The sequence below is a fragment of the Mandrillus leucophaeus genome, unplaced genomic scaffold (assembly GCF_000951045.1).
Source record: "Mandrillus leucophaeus isolate KB7577 unplaced genomic scaffold, Mleu.le_1.0 Scaffold1433, whole genome shotgun sequence".
Lineage (NCBI taxonomy): Eukaryota > Metazoa > Chordata > Mammalia > Primates > Cercopithecidae > Mandrillus > Mandrillus leucophaeus.
In genome coordinates this window covers 300,250-321,189 of record NW_012101403.1, presented here as the reverse complement: position 1 = coordinate 321,189, position 20,940 = coordinate 300,250, and the positions used below count along the sequence as shown (strand labels likewise).

General features: G+C 35.8%; 1 protein-coding gene across 1 annotated transcript in view; it reads left to right on the top strand.

The window, feature by feature from the left end:
• Positions 1-13,286: 13,286 nt before the first annotated feature.
• The window catches only part of DNAH6 (dynein, axonemal, heavy chain 6), a gene marked incomplete at its 3' end in the record, with an annotated part of 288,388 nt that continues 280,734 nt past the window's right edge, over positions 13,287-20,940 (top strand). The window contains exons 1-2 of the mRNA XM_011974268.1: positions 13,287-13,409; positions 14,645-14,877. Coding sequence (XP_011829658.1) covers positions 14,653-14,877 — 225 coding nt within the window. The remainder of the gene's footprint in view (positions 13,410-14,644; positions 14,878-20,940) is intronic.

The window sequence follows — 20,940 nt, the reverse complement described above, 5'->3', positions numbered from 1 at the left end:
GCACCTGTTCTAAGAAATTCAGTACAGTGAGTTTATACACATTTATACACCCATGTAACCACCAAAGTAACCAAGATATAAAATATTTCCATCACTCCCCCAAATTTCCTTGTTCCCCTTGCCAGTCAATCTCCTACCCCTTTCCCAGCCCCAGGTAATAACTGATCTATTCCCTATCACTATAAATTAGATTTGTATTTTCTAGAGATTCATATAATTGTAATTAGACAATATGTACTTTTTTTTTTTTTGACAGGGTCTCACTCTGTCACCCATGCTGGAGTGCAGTGACACGATCTTGGGTCACTGCAACCTCCACCTCCCTGGTTTAAGCGATTCTCATGCCTCAGCCTCCCAAGTAGCTGGGACTACAGGTGCGCACCACCATGCTCGGCTAATTTTTATATTTTTAGTAGAGACGGGGTTTCACCACATTGGCCAGACTGGTCTCAAACTCCTGACTTCTAGTGACCTGCCAGCCTGACTTCTAGTGACCTGCTGGGAATACAGGCATGGGTCACCATGCCCAGTTACAACAATATGTACTCTTTTGTGTCTGGGTTGTTGTGGGTTTTTTTTGTTTTTGTTTTTGTTTTTGTTTTTTTTCTGTTCAGCTAATGTTTTTCAGGTATGACCATGTTGTACGTATCAACAGATTGTTCCTTTTTATTGCTGAGAAGTATTACAAATAAAGCTGCTATGAAAAGTCACATGCAAGTGTTTGTATAGATATAGACTTTCTTTCATTTTGCATAGGTAAATACCTAAGAGTAAAATACCTAGGTTATATGGTGACTATGTCCTTTACTGGCAATTTACTGACTGTGCAGCCTTGGAAGAGTAACTTTACCTCTCTGAATCTTAGCTGTGAAATAGGATTACCAACCCAGAATTTCAAGCCATTGAACTGCCCTAGGATTCTCTACCGTAGGCTATTGCTAGGGAGTATTTAAAACAGTAAAAACAAGTTGGCAAATTGGATTTTTCTAAGCTGAGAATATTAGTATGATAACATATTTTTACGAGTAGGCATACTGTAATTTAGCAACAAAATCATGATTGAATAACCGAAGGCCTCACATTAGGATGAAAATAAGCAGAAAGGAACCAGGTAGTAGTATTAAGGTATCTGGGCAAACTGGCAATAATTGGCATTAGAATTGCAGCCACAGACCCAAAAGTGATCCCTGAAAAGCAACATGGCCTCCAGATCTCAGCCTTTCCCCACCCTTTGGCATATTGCCCACATCCCTAGAAGAAGTCTTGGCCCTTCCCAGCCCTTCAGTTCTCCACCGTGGGCTGTGTATACTATGTACAGCAAGGTCCTTCCAGACAAGATGGGTTTCTGTACCTAAACTTCCATAGGGCCACCAATCAGGTCCTGCAGAAAACCAAACAACTCGTCCTGAATCTCTGTGCTTCGTTCTGCACTTCCCAGAGGTCTTGCAGAGACTAGATATTATAGCTGGGATATTTTCCCAATCCCTCTTCCATGAATCTGTAGGCTGAGGGACCAAGGAGTCTCATGCCCAGGTCACACCAGTTATGACACTAATAGGGTTCTCAAACTCACTTTTTTGGCAGCATGTCTAGATATCACCCTGTCTTTAGGCTGTCAGCCTTACTCTTCAGAGCTACCTGGCCCTGACATATTGCTTATTCAGAGCAGTCTCAAAAAGGCTTCTTGCTGTGCACAGAGCCCTAATATTTGTTTGAATCTTTTTACATTTGCTTCATCAAAAAAATTCTAAATCTAAAGCTTTTTTGTTTTTAGAATAGAAACCTGCTCAAGTAAAAAAAAAAAAATTGAGAAGTTGGGTTTCTTTTAAAATTGAGTAATTTAGTGAGGTTGTGGAAAACACCCAAATTCAAGCCAAAGGCCTCTTGCTTCTAAAGTGACAGCAGAATTCAAAAGCAGCAAAAATAGCAAGAGCACACTACATTTTGTACTGCTCAGACCAAGAGTCCCATGTCAGCACCTGCTCTGCTATTCATGTGCTACTCTTTTTTTTTTTTTTTTTTTTTTTTTAATATCACCACAGCCTCACACATGGGGTTCACATTCCTCTTCTTTGGTGTCTGTCACCCCTCACTGTCCCTTGGGTTTTTCCTTATTGAGTGGGTTAGCAGTCAAATGGTAAAGTCTCTTATCTTTCATCTTCCCAATTGTCACCAAAGAGAGGCACACATCCATTTGCTGTTTTTAAATTTTTTTAATGTTGTGGGTGCATTGTAGGTACATATGTTTATGGGGTACATGAGATGTTTTGATACAGGCATTCAATGGGAATGAGCACTTCATAGATATTGAGGTATTCGTCCCCTCAAGCATTTATCCTTTAAGTTGCAAACAATCCAATTACACTCCACACATTATTTTAAAATGTACAATTAAGTTATTACTGATTATAGTCACCCTGCTGTGCTATCAAATAGTGGGTCTTATTCATTCTTTCTATTTTTTGGTACCCATTAACCATCCCCACCTTCCCACCAACCCCCAACTACCCTTCCCAGTCTCTGGTAACCATCCTTCTACTCTGTGTGTCCATGAGTTCAATTGTTTTGATTTTCAGATCCCATAAATAAGTGAGAACATGCAATGTTTGTCTTTCTGTGCCTGGCTTGTTTCACTTAACATAATGATCTTCAGTTCCATCCATGTTGTTGCAAATGACTGGATCTCATTGTTTTTATGGCTGAATAGTACTCCATTGTGTATACATACCACATTTTCTTTATCCATTCATCTGTTGTTGGACACTTAGGTTGTTTCCACATCTTACCTAGTGTAAAGAGTGCTGGAACAAACATAGGAGTACAGATATCTCTTCAATGTACTGAGTTCCTTTCTTTTGGATATATCCAGCAGTGGGATTGCTGGAGCATATGGTAGCTCAATTTTTAATTTTTTGAGGAACCTCCATACAGTTCTCCATAGTGGTTGTACTAATTTACATTCCCACCATCAGTGTACAAGGGTTACCTTTTCTTCACATCTTCATCAGAGTTTGTTATTGCCTGTCTTTAGGATATAAGCCATGTTAACTGGGGTGAGATGATATCTCATAGTAGTTTTGATTAAACATGGATGATCAAGGATGTTGAACACCTTTTCATATGCCTGTTTGACATGCGTGCATCTTTTTTTGAGAAATGTCTATTCAAACCTTTTGCCCAGTTTTTGATCAGGTTATTTGTTTTTTTTCCAATAGAGTTGTTTTAGCTCCTTATATATTCCGGCTAGTAATCCCTTGTCTTGTCTTTCCCTAGTGTATATTCTTGGCACCTTTGTCCAAGATGAGTTCACTGTAGGTGTGTGGATTTGTTTCTGGGTTCTCTATTCTGTTCCATCATCTATGCATTTGTTTTTATGCCAGTACCATGCTGTTATGGTTACTATAGCTCTGTAGTATAAACTGAAGTCAGGTCATGTGATTCCTCAAGTTTTGCTCTTTTTGCTCAGGATAGCTTTGGCTATTCTGGGTCTTTTTATGGTTCCATATAAATTTTAGGATTGTCTTTTCCATTTCTGTGAATAATGTCGTTGGTAATTTGATAGGGATTCCATTGAATCTGTAGCTTACTTTAGGTAGTATAGACATTTTCACAATATTGATTCTTCCATGAACATGGAATATTTTTCCATTTTTTGGTGTTCTCTTCAACTTCTTTCATACTTTTCATTATAGAGATCTTTCGCTGGTTTGGTTGATTCCTATAGAATTAATTTATTTGTGGCTATTGTAAATGAAATTACTTTTTTATTTCTTTTTCAGATTGTTCGCTGTTGGCATATAAAAATGCTACTGATTTTTGTATGTTGATTTTTGTGTCCTGCAACTTTACTGAATTTGGTTATCAGTTCTAATGGTTTTTTGGTGGAGTCTTTAGATTTTTCCACATATAAGATCATATTATTTGCAAACAAGGATAATTTGACTTCTTCCTTTCCAATTTGGATGTCCTTTATATCTTTCTCTTGTCTGATTGCTCTAGCTAAGACTTCCAGTACTATGCTGAATAACAGTGATAAAAGTTGGCATCCTTGTCATGTTCCAGATCATAGAGGAAAGGCTTTCGATTTTTTCCCAATCATTATGATACTAGCTATAGGTCTGTCATTTATGGTTTTTATTATGTTGAGATACGTTCATTCTATTCCCAGTTTTTTGAGGGGTTTTATCATGAAGGGATGTTGAATTTTATCAAACTCTTTTTCAGCATCAATTGAAATGATCATATGGTTGTGTCCTTTCTTCTGTTGATACGGTGTATCACATTGATTCATTTGCATATGTTGGGTCATCTGTGCATCCCAGGGATAAATCCCACTTGGTCGTGATGAATGATCTTTCTAATGTATTGCTGAATTTAGTTTGCTAGTATTTTATCGAGGATTTCTTACATCAAAATTTGTCAGCGATATTAGCCTGTAGTTTTCTTTTTTTTAAATGGATCTTTCTCTGGTTTTGGTATCAGAGTAATACTGGCCTTGTAGAATGAGTTTGGAAGTATTCTGTCCTCTCCTATTTTTTGGAATAGTTTGAGTTGGATTGGTATTAGTTCTTCTTTAAAAGTGTGATAAAATTCAGCAGTGAAGTCTTCAGGTCCTGGGTTTTTCTTTACTGGGAGACTTCTTATTATCACTTTGATCTCATTACTTGTCATTGGTCTGTTCAGGTTTTGGATTTCTTTCTGGTTCAATCTTGGTAGGTTGTAAGTGTCTAGAAATGTGTTCATTTTTCTACATTTTCCAATTTATTGGCATATAATTGGTAATAGCAGCAACTAATGATCCTTTGAATTTCTGCAGTATCAGTTGTAATGTCACCTTTTTTATTTCTGATCTTATTGGGATCTTCTCTCTTTTTTCTTCATTACTCTGGCTAAAGTTTTGTCAGTTTTGTTTAACTTTTCAAAAAACCAACTTTTTGTTTCATTGGTCTTTTCTATTGTCTTTTTCATTTCAATTTCATTTATTTCTGCTCTGATCTTTATTATTTCTTTTCTTCTACTAATGTTTGATTTGGCTTACTCTTGATTTTCCAGTTCTTTAAGAAGCATCATTAGATTGTTTATTTGAAGTTCTTCTTTTTTCATGTATGCACTTATAGCTATAAACGTCCCTCTTACTACCGCTTTTGCTGTATCCCATAGGGTTTGGTATATTGTGTTTTCATTATGATTTGCTCAAGAAATTTTTCAGTCTTCTTCTTATTACTTCATTGATTCCTGGTCATTCGGGAGCATATTGTTTAATTTCCACCTATTTGTATAGGTCCAAAATTCTTCTTGTTATTAATTTCTAATTTTATTCCTTTGTGGTCAGAGAAGATATTTGATATTATTTCAATTTTTAAAATGTTTTCAGGCTTCTCCTGTGACCTAACATATGGGCTTTCCTTGATAATAATTCATGTGCTGAGGAAAAGAATGTGTATTCTGTAGCCATTGGATGAAATGTTCTGTATATATCTATCAGATCCATTTGCTCTATAGTGCAGATTAAGTCTGATGTTTCTTTGTTGATTTTCTGTCTGGAAGGTCTGTCCAATGTTGAAAGTAGAGTGTTGAAGTCTCCAGCTATGATTGTATTGGAGCCTATCCTAGCTCTAACAGTATTTGCTTTATATGCATTGGGTGCATTTGTATTTATAATTGTTATATTCTCTTGCTGAATTGACCCCTTTATCATTATATGCTGACCTTTCTTATCTCTTATAGTTTCAGTCTTGAAATCTATTTTGTGTGATGTAAGTATAGCAACTGCTACTCTTTTTTCATTTCTATTAGCATGGAATATCTTTTTTCATCCCTTTATTTTTCATCTATGTGTGTCTTTATGGGGGATGTGCGTTTCTTATAAGCAATGGATCAATGGGTCTTGTTTTTCATTCATTCAGCCAGTCTATGTCTTTTGATTGGAGAGTTAAGTTTATTTACATGCAATGTTATTATTTATAACTACAAACTTAATCCTGCCATTTTGTTATTTGCTTTCTGGTTGTTTTGTGGTCTTCCCTTCCTTCTTTCTTTCCTGTCTTCCAGTAGTAAAGGTGATTTTCCTTGGTGATATTATTTAGTTTCATGTGTGTATGTGTGTGTGTGTGTGTGTGTGTGTGTGTGTGTGTGTGTGTGTCTTCGTGGTATGTTTTTGGTTTGAGATCACCACAAGGCTCGCAAATACTGTCTTATATGTTATGTTAACCTGATAACAACTTAACACTGTTTGCATAAACAAACAAGGGAAGAGAAAACTAATAAAAACTCTATGCTTTAACTTCATCCCCCTACTTTTAAACTTTTTGTTATTTCTAGTTGCATCTTATTGTACTATGTCTTGAAATGTTGCTGTAGTTATTATTTTTGTTATTGTTTCATCATTTAGTCTTTATACTTAGGACAAGAGTCGTTTACACCATAGTCACAGTGTTACAATATTCTGTTTTTTTGTGACTTATCAGTGAGTTTGTAGCTTCAGGTAATCATTTATTGCTCATAAATGTTGTTTCCTTTCTAACTGAAATATATCCCTCAGCATTTCTTGTAGGACAGGTCTGGTGATGATGAAATCTCTCAGCTTTTATTTTTCTAGGAAAGGCTTTATTTCTATTTCATGTTTGATGATGGGTATTTTCACCAGACATACTATTCTAGAGTAAAAGTTATTTATTTATTTTTTTTTCTTCAACACTTTAAATGTCATGCCACTCTCTCCTGGCCTGTAAGTTTTCCATGAAAAACTCTCCTGGCAGATGTATTGAAGCTCCATTGTATGTTATTTGTTTCTTTACTCTTGTTGCTTTTAGGATCCTTTCTTTATCCTTGACCTTTGGGAGTTTGATTATTAAATGCCTTGAGATAGTCTTCTTTGGATTAACTCTGGTAGGTGTACTGTAACATTCTTGTACTTGGATATTGATGTCTTTCTCTAAGTTTGGGGAGTTCTCTGTTATTATCCCTTTGAATAAATTTTCTACCCATATCTCTTTCTCCACCTCCTCTTTTCGGCCAATAACTGTTAGAGTTGCCTTTTTGAGGCTATTTCTTAGATCCTGTAGGCATATTTCATTTATTTTTCTTATTTTTTTCTTTTGTCTCCTCTGACCATGTATTTTGAAATACCCTGTCTTCAAGCTCACTAATTCCTTCCTTTGCTTGATCAATTCTAATATTAAAGGACTCTAATGCATTCTTCAGTATATCAGTTGCATTTTTCAGCGCCAGAATTTCTGCTTGATTCTTTGTAATTATTTCAATCTCTTTGTTAAATTTATCTGATATAATTCTGAATTATTTCTCTCTGTTATCTTGAATTTCTTTGAGTTTCCTCAACACAGCTATTTTGAATTCTCCGTCTGAAAGGGCACATATCTTTGTTTCTCCAGGATTGGTTTCTGGTGCCTTATTTAGTTCATTTATTGAAGTCATGTTTTCCTGGTTGGTGTTGATGCTGGTACGTGTTCTTCAGTGTCTGGAAATTGAATAATTAGGTATTTATTTTAGTTTTCACTGTTGGGGCTTGTTTGTAGCCATCCTTCTTCGGAAGGCTTTCCAGATTTTAGAAAGGACTTGGGTGTTGTAATCTAAGCTGTGTCTGCTTGAGGGAGCACCCCAAGCCCAGTAACACTGTGGTTTTTGGAGACTCATAGAGGTACCTCCTTGATGGACTTGGACAATATCCAGGAGAATTCTATTATATTCATCTATGTGTCTATTCTTATGACATTACCACACTGTTTTGATAATTATAGCTTTGTAGTAAGTTTTGAAATGGGAAAATGTGAGTGCTGTAACTTTGTTTTTCCTTTTCAATATTGTTTGGGCTACTTAAGGACCTTTGCAATTCCATGTGAATTTTAGGATTAGCTTGTCAACTTTTATAAAAGACAGTTGTAGTTTTGATAGGGATTGTATTGAATCTGTACATCAATTTGGGGAGTATTGCCATCTTAATAATAGTAAGTTTTCAGATTCATGAACACATGGTGCCTTTTCATTTACACAGGTCTTAAATTTCTTTCAACAATGTTTTTCAGTTTTCAGCATGTAAGTCTTGCACTTCTTTGATTCAATTTTTTCCTACATATTTTATCATTTGCAATGCTATTATAAATATAATTGTTTTCTTTTTCATTTTTCGATTGTCCATTGCAAGTGTATAGGAATACAACTGATCTTTGTGTGTTGATCATGTATCCTGTGACTTTGTTAAACTCATTTATTAGTTCTAATCATATTTTGTCAATTCTTTAAGATTTTTATATAAGATAATTTCATCTATGAATAGAGATAGTTTTACTTCTTCCTTTCCAACCTGGCTGCCTTTTATCTCCTTTTCTTGCCTAATTTCCCTGGCTTGAAATTTCAGTACAATATCAAATTGAAGTGGCAATATCAGACATACTTATTTTATTTCTAATCTTAGCAGGAAAGTTTTCAGGCTTTCAGCATGGAGTATGATGTTAGCTATGGGTTTTTCATATGCCCTTCATCAGGTTGAAGATGTTTTCTTATATTCCTAATTTGTTTAATGTTTTTATAATGAAAGGGTGATGGATTTTTATCAGATGCTTTTTCCTGCATCAATTGAGTTATCATGCTGTCTTTTTCCCTTCTTCTTCTGTTAACATGATGTATTACATTTATGAATTTTTTATGTTGAACTACTTTTACATTCCTGTGATGAATTATACTTACCCATGGTATACAATCCTTTGAATATACTGCTGGATTCAGTTTGCTAGTATATCTGATTTTATTTCATGTGGTCAGAAAAGATATTTTGTATGATTTCAAAATTTTAAAATTCATTGAGACTTGTTTTGTGGCCTAACACATGGTCTATCCCAGAGAATATTTCATGTGCACTTGAAAATAAAGTGTTTTCTGTTGTTTTGGGGGTGGGACATTTTATAGATGTTTTTCAGGTGTGTTTGGTTTATAGTATTTCTCAATTATTCTACTTCCTTATTAATCTTTTCTATTGTCCCTTAGTCAATTTGGTGTGACTATAATGGAATACATAACACAGGCTGGATAATTCATAAAGAACAAACATTTATTTCTTACAGTTCTGGAGGCTGGGAAGTCCAAAATTGAGAGGATAGTGGCATCTGGTAAGGGACCTCATGTTGCACTCACCCATTATGGAAGATGGAAGGGCAAGAGAGTACATGAGAGAACAAGAGAGGAACCAACTCACTTTTATAACAAACCTTCTCAATAACTAGCCCACTCCCAAGGAAAAGACATGAATCCATTCATGAGGTCTCTGCATTAGGTCTCGATTTTGACCTATCACCTCTTATTAGGCTCCACTTCTCACCACTTCTCAACATTGAGGATTAATTTTCCAACATATGAACTTCAGGGGACACATTCAAACCATAGCAGTAATTGTTCTATCATTACTGAAAGCTAGACTCTTCAACTACTATTGTTTAATTATCTATTTCTCCCTTCGATTCTGTTAGTTATTACTTCATATATTTTGGGGCTGTATTGTTAGGTGAATATATGTTTTAATTGTTATAGCTGACTGTTAAGATTGACTCTTTTCATGACCTTTAGCTCTCATCACAATTTTTGTCTTAAAGTCTATTTTGTTTAATATTAGTATAGCCACTGCAGCTTTCTTTTGCTTAGAGTATACATGAAATATCTTTTTTCCATTATTTTATTTCAACCTATCTGTGTTTTTCAATTTAAAATATGTCTCTTGTAGACAATATGTATTTAAGTCATGTTTTTTATTCATTCTGCCTTTTAACTGATAAGTTTAATCAATTTCCATTTAATATAATTACTAATGAGTAAGGACTTACTTTTGACATTTTCTGTTTGTTTTCTATATGTTATTTTTCAATTCTTTCACTATTGCCTTCTTTTGTATGAGGTAGATTTTTTTAAGTGTATCATTTTGGTTCGCTTTTTATCTATTTTTTTTTGTTGTTGTTATTTTCTTAGTGGTTGCCCTATGATTACAATTAACATCTTAGTTTATAATTAATTAAGTTTTTCTTCCTGTAAGTGGACCATACTTTCTTTGTTTGCATGTATCATACTTTTGGTGGAAAATTGGATATCGGATATGTTGAATATTATAATATGATAACTCTGGAAATCAGATTCTCCTGCCTTCTAAGAATTTGTTGTTTCTGCTTGTTGTAGGTTGTATTTGTTTGTTGCTGACTTTTCTAAACTACTATTTAAAGACTGTATACTTTGTCACATGTGGTAACTGAAATCTCTAAAGTCACTGAAGTCTTACAACTTTTGTGGAAGGATGGACTTTTAGAGTTTCCTACTCTACCATTTTTGCTAATGTTATTCCCATCATTACTTTTAAATTTTATATTGTCATTATCCTTGAGCATTTCATAAATAGTTTATGTATTCTGTATCTAAGAGTTCTAATATATAATGTGTTTGCCTTTTAAGTCTTGTTTGTTCTGCTAACTCTTGTTTGGAGTGGCTTGTTTTCTTGTATGTTTGGGTTTTTTATTTTAATTGTAAATTTATATTTGGCTGAAACTAACTTGTGAGAATTCTAAGGAATCAGAGTTGATGATGCCTTTCTCTTCATGAGTATTTCCTAGTAGCGTGCATTTTTTCCCCAGACCACACAGATAGTATAAATTAAAAACCCAGAACTAGTTTTGTCTATACTCATAAATTCCTGGGGCAGACTATTATATTTTTAACAATTTTTTTCCACCTGGATCTGCAGGTAGAAATATGCTGGTTTTCCTGTAGATTTTTATCACTGCCAGTTTTTTCCTAGTCCAAACTATTATTGAGGGGATAATTCTTCCAGCAGTCTCAGACGTGTGTGGCAACTGTAGTTTGCTCTTCCATTTTATGTAGACTCAAACAAGGCCTAGTCTTCTATTTCTCCTCAGCATTAATCCCTGAAGCTATATGTTCTTTGTATGGGCATTTGTACCCACAGCACCCACAGCTTCCATGTTATTTATTGCTCTGGTTTCATCTGATTATTATTTTGACCCTTGAGGATTCCCTTATTTCTGTGAGCCCTGATATAGTCCACTGTATATCCAGAAGCAGAATTCTATGATTCAATAATTTTGGGCTCAAATTCATATAGAAATTTAAGTTGATGGATCTGGATTTGTATCTCAGCTCTGCCACTTACTACCTCTGAAGTGACTTGGGAAAGTTACATAACCTCTTTAAGTCTCAATTTCCTATCTGTGGAATAAGTATAGTAATACCTCAAACATAAGGTTATTGCAATGATTAGTGGAATAGCACCCGTCACAAATGGCCTGGTATATAAATCTTAACCTAACGCTAAAAAAATTTTAACTGCATTTACTTTTACTATTAAAGATGTGAACTTGTGAGTAACCATTTGTAACCTAGTTCTTTAGCTATGAAATGGGAATTTCATGTTTGTTAGCAGTACTTAAGAGAATAAATGCAAAGTATAAATCACAGTACTTGGCACATAAGAAACAACCAATGAATTGTAACAATTATTTATAAGAACTATAAAAATAACAGGCTATACACAAAGCTGTCTACATTGATTTAGTAAGTGGTCAGTTGACAATGAAGATAACATCTTGCCACATTAAAAAATAAGCTTGAAGAGATTTGATGAGTAGTGTTTCATATAGTAATATCTTTGTAAAACTATGTGTCTTCCAATCCTCCCCACCACCACGCCACAACACACACACACACACACACACACACCCCTTAGCTTTTGGAATACTTTCAGGTGCACATGGTAACACTTGTGTACAATCCATCTTTATCTAAAAAAGGGAGTCTAGGATTGAGGAGCAATAGATTTGTCTCCATTACATAAACTTTGAAGGGAACAGATTAAAATTTCACTGCACATCTGAAATGAAATCTATTTTGAGTGTGTGTCTAACATTGCTTGTTGTTATAACTTTATGCTTTGATGTACTGAGTTGGCTTTGAATTTTTTTTCCTTATTAGTTTATATCTATGATTGCATTTTACTAGCTGACTAATTAGTTTTGTGTGTATTTTTCATCTCTGGGGAATTAATCTTTATTTTGTGTACATTTGAAGTTTTTCTGAATGTTTAAAATTTTTTCTAAACTGACTTTACTCTCTTGCTGTTTCCAGTTTCCCATTAGGGATTGGGAGATCTGCATTCTAGTTTTGTCTGTGGCACAACTCGCTGCCTGACCTAAAGTACTTGCCTTCTCTGGGCTTCAGTCCCTTATTAATCAAATGGGGGAGTAGGATTATGTGACCTGTAATCTCCATTTTAGCTCTATCTATGATTTAGAGAATCATACCAGCATATCAAATACTACCTGAATATGTTAAGATTGAGAAGATGCAGGCTGTGAGTACAATAATGTAAAGAACTTCACATACAGCAAGAAACAAATATCAAGGTAACAAAGAGCAACCAAAAAGAGCAAAAGAAAATGATGTGTTCCAGTGGTGATTATGTCATTTTGGAGACAAGGTTGAAAACCAGAGCTCGGTCATGTGGTGTAAGGATTCGTCGAGGCAGGTGAAAGGATTTCTTCTGCTGATCAGTAACTGGGATAAGGCATCCTGAGTAAGCAACGGGCCCTGGCCTTCGATGGGATCGCTCCATACAACATTAGCAACAGTCATTTGGGAACTTAGTGAGATTAAACGCCAGAATAAGATCCAGGGTCTGCTTTGGTAGAAAGGGCACGGGAACCAAGTAATACGGGCTCATCCTATGCCTGACACCTAGGATACCTTCCAAGTGGAAAAGAACATTAGTTGGAAAGCCACAGTGGAGTTTCAGGGAAGAGGAGGCCACATTTCTTGAGCCTTAGGACACTCAGGAGGAAGTCGGCGGGTCGGGCAGGGATGCAGTGGTTGCTCCCTTGGAGAATGGGACCTCATTTGTCTACACAACGCACATTCCTCTCCTGAAATTCTCGACTCTTTCGGATAAATTTCTATTAAAGTGAACGTCAAGTCAGTCTTCAGGCTCTTGAAGGAAAACAGAAAAGAGATTCCTGTAAGAGGTTGAGATGGGTGTGAGTGGTCGATAAGCAATGAAACAAACAATTAACCACCTCCTTTGGCTGCTCTGCCTACACCTCCTGGCACAGTACTTAATTCCCAGCGCAGAGGAGGAACCAGTCTGTGCGGAGTCTCCAACAATCAGCGACGTAGGAAATGTTTCCGAGACACTAATTGGCTCGATTGCTTGGAGCGCTCCTGGACCGAAAGCTGTGACTGGTTGAGGCGTTGCCTGGCGACGTGTTACTCAGTGGCGCAGTGTGTCGGTGGAGGCCCGCTGGTTGCTACGCAACAGGAAACATTCCGCGCTACCGAATACTTTCTACTCCAGACCAGGCATTGCTCTCTCTGGAGACACTCGGCGTTGGTTGCTCTATTCTGACTTGGTGAGTCCTGGGAACCGACCCTCCGGGCTGGGCTCTGATTACTGGGCCAGAAACAAAGCCTGGCTTTCGGAGAATATAAAGAAAGGTTCAAAGAGGCAGAGAAAGTCAATGGAAAGGCATTTTCAGTGATTGTCTCCTATCCGCCCATCATTTTAGAGGGGTGGAAAGTGAGCAATAGCGGCATCAAGAGACTTGTCCAAGATCTCACGCTGAGTGGTCAAATCTGGACCTGCGCTGTTAAATACAGTAATCATTAGACCTTGTGTGGCTAGTCTGAATTGAAATGTGCTCATATATAAAAAGCACACTGGATTTTGAAGGCGTGATAGCAAAAGAGAAAATATCACTATAATTTTTATATTGTGTGTTTAAATGATTATGTTTTGGATATGGTAAATAAAACACATTATTAAAATTAATTTCACCTATTTATTTTTTTAAAATGCTATTACTTGAAAATTAAAATTGCATACAAAGCTCTCATATTTCTATTGGCCAGCACTAATCTATATAAAACCTAGGTCTGCCGATACCTGATTCAAGACCTCTTGTGCTAACACTATGTTGGAAGGTGTTTCGAAGTATCTCCACTCATGTAATGGGGTGGAAGTGTGCGTAGTGGTGCAGAGTGCAAGACCATTACAAAAGGCTCATATTTGTAGTGTTTTAGGACCTTGCTACTCAAAGTGTACGAATCAGAACCTTCATCTTAACAAGCTCTGCAAGTGATTGTCCTGCACGTTAAAGCTCCAGAAGCACTGTGTCAGAAATTAGCCCTCAATTCTTTTTTTGTCCTTTGTTTCTTCTTGAGTACCTATACTGTATTTTTCAGACTGCATGTATTAGAATTAGCTGCATTTTGAACAAGTTCCGCAGGAGATGAGAAACATTGAACTCAATACTATTTGCATTTCCTTTTGTCCTTCCAAATCTAGACCAGTGTGGTCCCCAGATGAGCAGCGGCAGCAGCATCCCCCAAGAACTTGCAAGAAATGCAAATTCCTGGGTTCCACCCTAGCTACAGGGGTTCTTGAAGCCTAGGCACAGTTTCTAATATTTTATTCCTTTGGTTCAAGTCCTCGGTTCAGGAAGACTGGGGTAACTTTGATGGGTTTTATTTGAGGGGAGTGAGCGAATTCAACTCTTTCTAGTCCTTAAGTCCCTCTCCAGTAGCCTTCTTCCCCAATCCTTTTGATCCACTTTTCGTTTTCTTTTTCCTCACCTATCCTTTCCAGGAGTAAGGATGACTTCTCAGGCCACAGATAGTGAATTTGACCTGACAAATATTGAAGAGTATGCTGAAAATTCTGCACTTTCAAGACTGAATAATATAAAAGCCAAAGGAAAAGTGAGTTATGTGACATCCACAGAAAATGAATCTGATCCACAAATCCTAACATTTAGACACATTACAAAAGCTCAAGAGAAGACAAGAAAACGACAGCAGCCTATAAAACTAGAGCCTTTGGTAAGTTCAGAACCATTGTTTTAGCCTCTGTAGCCACAGAGGAAGTTGCAAAATTGCTTTGGAGGATGGAAGTTATTTCCAGACTCTGAATTGACCAAGAAGGAATGAAAAGCTAAAAGATAATAACTGTTTATGTAGTTGTAAATACGGTAAATATTTATTAAACAAATATTAAGTTCTAGGCACTGTTTAAGTTGAAGGATACAGTGGTGAACAAAGTTTTCAGGCAGATAAGTCCTCTCTAGGATTATGTACAATACAGATACTTAACTATGTATGCTATTAGGCACTTTTAGATATTAGGGTACCATTTAACACTGAGAAGTTTAGTAAACATGTTATATTTAGTTATATAGTTTTATTATTTTCAAAGTACATGCCTTTGTATTTAAAAAAGTGTGTGCATGTTGAAAATAATTTTTAGAAACCATTTATGCCCTTGGATAATTATAAATGCATGTAGAGAGCCATGAAAGCGAAAAAATTAAAAAGCGAAAGTTGTCCTCTCCACCTTTAGATGTTAGCTACCATAATTAGTGGAGTGCCCTTCAGACTGTTTTATGTTTATTCAAATGTTTATATTTGTATTTATAAACATAGACAGTTTTAAAGTAAGATTATACAATACATACTGATCTCCAAAGTGCTTATTTCACTTAAACATATAGAAATGTTTCTAATTCTTGCATATAGTAGTGTCTTTTCTAACAGCTACACTGTATTTTGTTGCATAGAGGTGCCATAACATAGTACTGGTTAACTGGTCTCATATTTATGTGAGCTCAAGTAATTTCATTTTTATTTTTTGTTTTGCTTTTATTTGGTTTTGTTTATTTTGTTTTTATTTTGCTATTTCAGATAATGCTGTGTTGAATGACATTGTCTTTATACACATCAAGATACATTTCTAAAAATGGTATCTTTAGGTCATATGTACATTTTTAATTTCAAAAAACATTACCCAATTGCCCTCTAGAAATTTACCTTTTCACCTACAGTCTACGAGAGGGCCTGTTTGTTCACATCTTTGCTTGGTGCTATCATTTTTTTTTTTTTTTTTTTTTTTGCTACACTGATATGTTAAAAATGGCTTCACGTTGTTATAATTTGCATCTTATTAATGAAGTTAGGTGTATTTTCATTTTTCATCACCACATATATTACTTATTATGTGGATTATCTGTTCATAACCTTTGTCCACTTTAAAATTACGTTGTCTTGGGCCGGGCACGGTGGGTCACGCCTGTAATCCCAGCACTTTGAGAGGCCGAGGTGGGCAGATCACCTGAGGTCAGGAGTTTGAGACCAGCCTGAACAACATGGAGAAACCCCGCCTCTACTAAAAATACAAAATTAGCCAGGCGTGGTGGTGCATGCCAGTAATTCCAACTACTCGGGAGGCTGAGGCAGGAGAAGTGCTTGAACCCGGGAAGCAGAGGTTGTGGTGAGCCAAGATCGCACCATTGCACTCTAGCCTGGGCAACAAGAGTGAAACCCCATTCAAAAAAAAAAAAAAAAAGTTGTCTTTATCTTATTTTTAAGTTTTTAAAAATATATTATGGATATTAATCCTTATTTCATTGTTTCTCAAACTTAAGTTTGAGTACTGACTTCTCTTAAAGAAAAGCATTCTTGATCCATAGTGCCGATTTATTTTTTATTTGATGTTACTTTATGTGAAAAAACTATTACACTAGGAATTAATTCTAATTCTTAATAAACAAATTGACACCTTAAATACAAAGAAAATACAAAACCAATACAAATGGAATCAACGCAAAATGCAAAGTCACCACCGTTGTTGGTTTGACACTGAACCTTCATTTGCATGGTGGATGTGGCACTGACTGCTGCCCTCTTCTTCCCCAGGGTTCAGTGTGCCTGCGCCACCACATGTTGTGTGGGACACCAAGTCCTCCTCCCCATTTTTCTCCCATGGAATTCGTGTGAAACTTTTTACATCTATTTCTCTCCGACGTATTTGCCTTCACTTGACAAAAGTATATCACTAACCATTGATGATTAAAGTTGTTCAGCGTGTCACCAGTGTCATCCACTCATGTATATTAAAAGTTTGTTATGTGCCTACTCTGTGCCAGGATTTGAGCCATGCTCTGAGGAATGAACAAAGCAAATGAACAAAAATGAACAAAGCAGACAAGATTCATGTTGACATTCTAGTAATTCTAAATAAGCAGACTGAACAATTTCATCCAGTGATAGTAACTATTAAGAAAATAAGCCGAACGCATTGGCTCATGCCTGTAATCTTAGCACTTTGGAAGGCAAAGGGAGAGGGTCATTGAGCCCAGGAGGTAGAGGCTGCAGTAAGCTTTGCTTATACCACTGCACTGTAGCCTGGGTGACAGAGCGAGATCATGTCTCTACAAAAAAGAAAAGAAAAGAACACATGGACTGTGGTAGAGACTCAGAAGAGACTACTTTACATTGGGTGACTAGAGAGGTCTCTCTGAGAAGATGCTATCTGAACAAGTCTCAGCCAGCAGCCTGTATCAACTGCCAGACATCTGCAATTTAGGCAGAGCTCAGTGGGAACATCTTGCCTCTACTCCACTGGGCACCAGCTGAGGCATTGATGCTGTCCCCACTGAGCTCTGCCTAAATTACAGAATTTTTAGCAAAATAAATGTTAGTTTTTAAGTTGCTAAGTTTGAGGCAGTGTGTTATATACTAACAGATAATTTGCACAGTATAAATAATACATGAATAAAATAATTCATACAATATTAAAAAAAAAATAAGGAAAAAAGTGAAAATGACTTAAAGTTTCACCATGCAGAGAGAAAGTAACTTAATAGTCAAGTGACTAATTTCACATGTGTGGGCATCTGTAGTTTGACTTCTTTTTATAGAGTTGGTAGTGATGTATTTTTGTTATTGACTTCCCTCCTCTCGACTACCTTCTCCTCTCCCTTTCCCTTCCCCTTCTTCTTCTTTCTATTCTCCTCTTCCCCCCTGCTTCTTCCCCCTCCTCTTCCTTCTTCTTTTCTTCCCCCTCTCTCTCTCCCCTTACCTCTCCTTCTCCTTCTCTCTTTCTTTTCTACTCTTCTTCTTTTACATTTTTTCCTTACCTCCAAATTCCCCAGTCTCGGACTCCCTTTTCTATGCCATCTAACATTGACAAAATCTAGTATATGTCCTTTCTCACCTTTGTCCATGCTGAAACAATTTTATACAAATTTATTTGTAATTTTGTAACTTTACAAATGTATGAAACTTACATTTGTAATTGTATTTATTTGTAATATTTTCATAGTACAAATTCATATGAATTTGTAATATTTTCATAGTACAAATAGATAACAATACTCTGCATCTAGCTTTTTACACTTAGTGGTGGCATAGCATCTGATTGTATGAATATTCCATAATTTACTGAATCATTCTCCTCTTTTGAGACATTCAAGTTGTTTTGCCAGTATTTCAAATGGTACAGTAAAATTATATTATCCTTTTGTACTGGTGCTTATATTCCTATGAGATAGGGCCCTGTGAGTGGTGTTGTGGAGTTGATGAAAAAATTACATATATGTACAATTATATTTAATTATATATTAATTTCCATATAATTATATTTAACATATAATTTTACTTAATTCACACATATTTTACCTGGAAACAAGTTTCTCAATCCAATGCACACAAGTTGCCTAAATTAAATTGCATTTTCACCCTTAACCTATCGTTTACTATAATCTCTTTCAACTTTTTGTTGCCTGATCTGCATAGGTGAAACTGCACCTTCACACAGGTGCTAGTGTTTTTACCTGTAATTTTTTTAACGTTCATTTTAGGTTCAGGGATATATGTACAGATTTGTTACATAGGTAAACTGATGTCATGGGGATTTGTTGTGCAGATTATTTCATCTCCCAGGTACCAAGTGTAGTACACAATAGTTGTTTTTTCTGTTCCTCTCCCTCCTCCCACCCTCCTCCCTCAAGTAGACTCCAGTGTCAGTTGCACCTCTCTTTTTGTTCATGTGTTCTCATCATTTGGCTCTCACTTATAAGTGAGAAAATGTGGTGTTTGGTTTTCTGTTGCTAAGTATGATGACCTCAAGCTCCATCCGTGTTCCTGTGAGGAACGTGATCTTGTTCTTTTTTATGGCTGTGCAGTATTTCATGATGTATATATATCACATTTTCTTTATCCAGTCTACCAATAATGGGCATTTAGATTGATTCCATGTCTTTGCTATTGTGAGTAGTGCTGCAGTGAACATACACATGTATGTGTCTTTATGGTAGATCAATTTATATTCCTTTAGGTATATACCCAGTAGTGGGATTGCTGGCTTGAATGGGAGTTCTGCTTTTAGCTATTAGGGAATCACCACACTGCTTTCCACAATGGTTGTTATTTTTTATTTTTTATTTTAATTTTTTATTATTTTATTTTTCATATTACAAATAAATACATCTAGCTTTTTACACTTAGTGGTGGCACAGTATCTGATTGTATGAATACTCCATAATTTACTTTTCTATTATTTTTTATTTTTTAGTAATAGCCATTCTGACTGGTGTGAGATGTGAGATGGTATCTCATTGTGGTTTTGATTTGCATTTATCTAATGATCAGTGATATTGAGCTTTTTTTCATATGCTTGTTGGCTATGTCTGTGTCTTCTTTTGAAAAGTGTCTGTTCATGTCCTTGGCCTACTTTTTAATGGGCTTGTTTTTTGTTTTTGTAGATCTGTTTACATTTATTGTAGATTCTGGATATTAGACCTTCAAAGATGCATATCTCACAAATATTTTCTTCCATTCTGTAGGTTGTTTTTTCACTCTATTGATAGTTTCTTTAGCTATGCAGAAGTTCTTAAGTTTAATTAGATCCCATTTGTTAATTTTTGATTTTGTTGCAATTGCTTTTGGTATCTTTGTCATGAAATCTTTGCCAATTCCTATGTTCAGAATGGTCTTGCCTAGTTATCTTCCAGAGATTTTATAGTTTGGGATTTTACGTTTATATCTTTAATCCATCTTGAGTTAATTTTTATATATGGCGTAAGGAAAGGGCCTATTTTCAGTCTTCTGCATATGGGTAGCCACTTATCCCAGTACCATTTATTGAATAGGGAGTCCTTTCTCTATTGCTTGTTTTTGTCAACTTTGTCAAAGATGACATGGTTGTACGTGTGCAGCCTTTTTTTTGGGCTCTCTATTCTGTTCTGTTGGGCTACATGTCTGTTTTTGCACCAGTACCATGCTGTTTTGGTTACTGTAGCCCTGTAGTACAGTTTGAAGTCAGGTAACATGGTGCCTCCAGGGTTCTTCTTTATGCTTAGGATTGCCTTGGCTATTCAGGCTCCTTTTTGGTTCCATATGAATTTTAAGATTTTTTTTCTAGTTCTGTGAATAATGTCATTTGTAATTTGATAGGAATAGCCTTATATCTGTAAATTGTTTTGCACAGTATGGTGATTTTAATGATACTGATTCTTCCTATAATGGAGAGCATGGAATGTTTTTCATTTGTGTCATCTCTGATTTCTTTGAGCAGTGCTTTGTAATTTTGCTCAAAAGGGATTTTTATCTAAAACCAAATGCAATTTAACTGAAAAGTTAACTGCTGTTTACTTAATCTCAAGCCTTTTTTTCTTAACCCAGTATATAAGAGACTAGCTATTATCATAAACTCATAATGCTTAGTAACAAAAAGCCATTATAATGAATTATTCACTTTATTATATTAAAAGCTGGGGTTTTATTGCCATAATTTTCAGTTGGATAGCCTAAGATAATGCCACCTATTTTTTTAGATCTTCAATAAGTTATGGCTATGAGAAGTGATTGATGATTTGGGGAACTAATGATTTTGGTGGGAGAATTGTGCACTTCTTCCCATAGTAGCAGTGTTAGTAAATGATGGGGGTTTATAATGGACAATTAGGGAGTATATGATTTCATACTTCTGAGCCTTTTCTGTTGTAATTTATTCTTGTAAGTATTCATCGATAATTTCAAGTATAAAATTAATGGAAGCTAGGTAGAAAAGTCTTACTCAAGCAATAGGCCAGAGGCAGGCAATGGTGG